This window comes from Nanorana parkeri, unplaced genomic scaffold (genome assembly GCF_000935625.1).
Source record: "Nanorana parkeri isolate BGI_ZX_2015 unplaced genomic scaffold, ASM93562v1 scaffold112, whole genome shotgun sequence".
NCBI lineage: Eukaryota > Metazoa > Chordata > Amphibia > Anura > Dicroglossidae > Nanorana > Nanorana parkeri.
In genome coordinates, this window is record NW_017306380.1 from 829,282 (window position 1) to 833,818 (window position 4,537).

Genomic DNA, 4,537 nt, shown 5'->3' on the forward strand with positions numbered 1-4,537 from the left:
GAATGTCTAGCTTCACTGCTGGCCACGTGTATACATAATTAGGTGCGCACTGGGTGACACCAGGCAGCCGCACCGGGTGACACCTGACCTGATGACGCCACTGTCCCGCACTGCTTCAATCAGCAGAGGACCTGTGCAGGGATTGGATCCGACGTGCGCCCATCTAAAAGGGGTCTTACAGGGCTCTAATGCAAACAGTTAAGAAATGCACTTTGTTTTCTTTTTGTAACATGGGTGCATTTATTATTTTTCTTTTACAAAGTGGACTATGCCTTTAACGTTCATAGAGCAGGGTGGACTTTCACTTGAAGTATGCAAATGTCTGCCTTTTCTTTTCTTTTTTTGCAGGCTTCCAGTGAGTTGGCAGTCATCCTCGGCCCCCGGCTTCCTCCCCTTCAGTCTCTCCAGCAGGGAAAGGGTTAGCCAAGTCTGACAAGGTGTAGGGCTGCTCTGCCGGCTCATTCACTGACACAATTTCCTCATATGTGGCTGCTTCTCAAGTTTCATTACAAGCAGGAGGGAAAAGAAAAGTAGGCTGGGTGGGGAGAGTACACGTCTGCCCTGCCACCTCGGAGATCGCGATCCGGGACAATGCGGACGGCAGCGCTGCGATGATGCTGTGGGGTAGCGCGGTGCCCAGTCGCCAGGAGAAGCGCAGCGCAACGCAACAGAAGGGAGCCCCGGCGCCTGTCCGAGGAATGCCACGCAGGCAGCATTGAGCCAGGCAACACATGTGCTGTCGGGAGAAGCCGGCTGCGTGACCAGCTTTTACACTATTGATCCCTGGCTCTGCCAGCCAGCAGCCCCAAGGATGCACAGGGTAAGAAAGTACTTCCGTGGCAGTGGCAGAGCCCTGGCATTTATATTTGTCGCCTCCATCATCTGGTTGATCTTTGACATGGCAGCTCTGAGGTTCTCCTTCAATGACATAAACAGCAAGCTGCAAAGAGATAAACTTTTCAAAAGAGGGCAGGAGAACTGGAAGCCCCCGGGAAGGGGCAATGGTGGCCAGCGCTGGGGTGAAGATACCACCAAGCTTAGAGGGATCTTCCACCCTTTTGGGGATGAACTGGGTAAGGCAGTGAATGCTGACCCCAAAGCTGTGTTCAGGCAGAGGAAAAGGACTATTAAGCCTATGGCCGTGAACAAAACGATCGCTTCGATGGGCGTACCTGGAACCAAGTTGTTCACCCTGGAACGGGAGAAAGGTAACAAGTTACAGGCAGCGAATGTCACGCAAGAGCTGGAAGCAAAAGCTCATTTGTCAAAAGCTCCAGCAAATGAGATTTTTAAAAACAAGCTCAATGCAGCAGGTTCTGTTGTAAGGGGGGAGGAGGTACACAATGTGAACAAACCTATAGAAGCAGTGCAGGTCAAAGTTACCAGGAAGGTCGGTGATGCAGTAGATTCTAAAATATTAGATGCAGGGGCCTCTAGAGATGGTGTGGGTGGCAGGGATGCATCGGAGGGCAAAGATGGTGGGGCAAAGGGTGTAGAAGCTTCTAAAGATGCTGTGAAATCCAAGGATGATGGGACCTTTAAGGTTCATGTTGAGGTCAAGGGTGCAAAAGCCCCTAAAGAAGCAGGGGAACCCATGGACTCTAAACATGGTGTGGAATCCAAGAATGCAGTAGAGGCCAAAGATGCAAGGGCTCCTGAACATGCTGTGGTGGGCAAAGATGTAGGGGACCCTAAGGGAGATGTCAAAGCCTCCAAAGATGCTGTGAAAGTCAAGGATGTAGGTGCTGCTAAGGGTATAGAAGCCAAAGATACAGAGGTCTCTATGGTTGTAGTAAAGGACAAGGATGTAGTGAAGGGCAAGGGTGCAGAGGTAATAGTAAAGGACAATAATGTACTAGACTCTAAAATTGCAGAAGATGGCAAGGCTGTAAAAGACTCAAAAGACAAAATGGAGTTCAGAGGTCCACCTTCTGCTACTTTAAAACTGGACAGATTGAAAGAACAACGTCATGATAAATCCCCAAAAGAAACTGTTATTGCAGCGAAGAAGTTAAATGGCAACAATGATGGACCTAATGCGTTACCCTGGAACAATGCATCAGCCGTCATTATAAATAAAGCTGGAGCAGTCATTAGTAACTTATTTGTCAATGCAAATGAGCCCCAAGCCGCTAAAAAGTTAAACCTTTCGGAGGGCGCCATACAGCCAGCTACGCCCAAGACGCGTATCGATGTAAAAAACTCTACGTCTGGTTTCAAAGGAGGGCTTTTAGGACAATCAGAAAACGAGGACGTAAAAGGAACCTTGACGAAGAATATTACACAAAAGCCGGCCAAGGTCAATATTAGTTCTTCCATTAATGCTGATGTGGAAAATAAACAGTTAATCCACCACGATAAAGCGAACAGAGTACCAGGAACTGGGGTGCACAAAGTTCGAACACTGGATGTAACTGTGTGGCCAAGAGACGCCAACGCTCCCGGCCAGTTTGGGAGGCCTCTGGCTGTTCCTAAAGACAAGGAGCAAGAGGCAAGCAAGCGGTGGAAGGAAGGGAACTTTAACGTCTATCTGAGTGACATCATCCCTCTGGATCGAGCCATCGAGGACAGCAGGCCAAAAGGGTAGGAGCTCTTACGTTCTCTCCTTTCTCTCTTTTTTCACTATAAATGTCACTTTCACAGCTCCCTGCATATCAATGAGACTAATGAGAACTGTAATTCAGTAAGATGCAAAAATTGTCCCAGTGTCTTGGGAGACTAGGCCAGGAATATGCCAGGTGTTCATTACTGGCAGTCCCTGTTTGATCAGCTGGAGTTTTTCTAGGACTCTTTTTATGTTTAAAATGAAACTCCACTTTCACAAATAAAAAAACAAAAGTTAAAGCTGAACTACAGGAAGATAAAAAACAAACAAAAAACAATTTAATGCAGCTGAGCAAAGTTTTCAAAATAAGTTAAAGGGTTATTAAACTCTCAGGTTTTTTTGTATATATTTACTGCTAGCAAAACAAACCCTTTCAAACAATTTAAAACTTACCTGTGTCTTCCCCGCGCGCTCCTGTCCGAAAATCTGAAAAATCCCGGGTGGCCGCAAAGGATCTTGGGGCGGGCGCATGCGCAGTTCAGATTCTCGGCCGGGAGACGAAGAGAGACACAAGGTAAGTCTATGGACGGCGTGCATCCGCATGCAAACAGCGTGTGACAGGAAGTGCCAGCAAGCACAGAGGAGTCAGCGCTGGATCAGAGACCTGCAGCAGCACTGGAGGCCACCAGCATGACTCCCAGAAGCAGAGGCATGATAGCAGTTGTAGTCTCAGCACAGCTGCAGTGCTAAGGTTGCCTACCCCTGGCTTAGTGTGTTGTTGCTTCTTCATTGTCCAAGTAGGAGGTAAAAGGCAGGGAGGTAACACCACTGTACAGCTGAACTCCAGGAGAATTATTTTTTATGGAAGCTTGGCTCAATGTAAGTATCCATATCTAATATCCTATACTGTGATAGCTGTGATATTCCGCTGTGGCTCCAGCAGCTTCCGTGCTATGTAAAGAGTACAGGGAGTCGCTCACTCGGCACCACCGCCATTCAGAGAACACCTTGTGTGTTTGTTTTTTCATAAATTCAATATGTTCTGTGATTGGAGAGGAGGGGCATATGATGTCCTGTTCTCCACCTCTTCCAATCAGAGAATGCTCTCTACTTTCTGAAAGCCAAACTCCAGGCAGAAGGACCGTTTCCACTACATAATTAGTAGTGGTGATTGGACTGACCTCCCCAGGTCCAGCATCATCAGAAAGAGTTTCTGCTCTCACTTGATTAGTACAGCTCCCGGGCTGCTCAAGAAGCAAGCATTGTGGGTCCCATAGATCTCAGTGTTGCAGTTGCATCCCCGACTCTCTCTCTTCCTGGCCAATCACAAAATGCTGGGCCCTTTGCTTTGTAATTGGCCAGGAGGAGAGAGGGTCGGGGATGCGACTGCAGCACTGAAACCCACAGCGCCTACCTGCTAATTGGCCTGGAAGCAATGAACATTGCTGCACCGTTGCACAAAAAAATAACATAACACGGAAGTTGGACATTTGGAAGTAGTTCAAAGTTGGTCACACTTTTTTGATTGGATGGTTTGATTTTATTCATGATGGCATAGTCGGCAGCCCATCAGTTGGATATTTCAGGAAGGTCCCTGACACACACATGCTTTTTGTTTACTATTTATATCAAATGTTTACCTTCCCCTAGTGACAGAATCTCTGACCCCTGATATCTCCATTAAGAGGACACAATAATATCATATAGGGCCTTGTCATAGTAAAAAACTAAAGTAAAAAATAAATAAAAGTAATAAAAAATAAAGTTGAATAAAATGCTTATGCAAACATGTGTACGTAAATTTCATTTTTGTAACATATATTGTTAGCAATATACCTGTTAGCATTTTTTTTTCTGCGCACTGAGCCACATATATGCAGCTCTGTGCGCAGACCCGTCATGCTGAGATGAAGTATCTCCCATGGGCATGCTGTGTATATTAGCACATTACAGCAAAAGCCATGAGGGGGGGGGGGGGGGGAGAACCGCGAC

At 46.9% G+C, this 4,537-nt stretch overlaps 1 protein-coding gene across 1 annotated transcript in view; it reads left to right on the plus strand.

Moving 5' to 3' along the window:
• Nucleotides 1-712: 712 nt before the first annotated feature.
• The window catches only part of GALNT5 (polypeptide N-acetylgalactosaminyltransferase 5), a 40,066-nt gene continuing 36,241 nt past the window's right edge, over nt 713-4,537 (plus strand). The window contains exon 1 of the mRNA XM_018553137.1: nt 713-2,583. Coding sequence (XP_018408639.1) covers nt 812-2,583 — 1,772 coding nt within the window. The 5' untranslated portion in view covers nt 713-811. The remainder of the gene's footprint in view (nt 2,584-4,537) is intronic.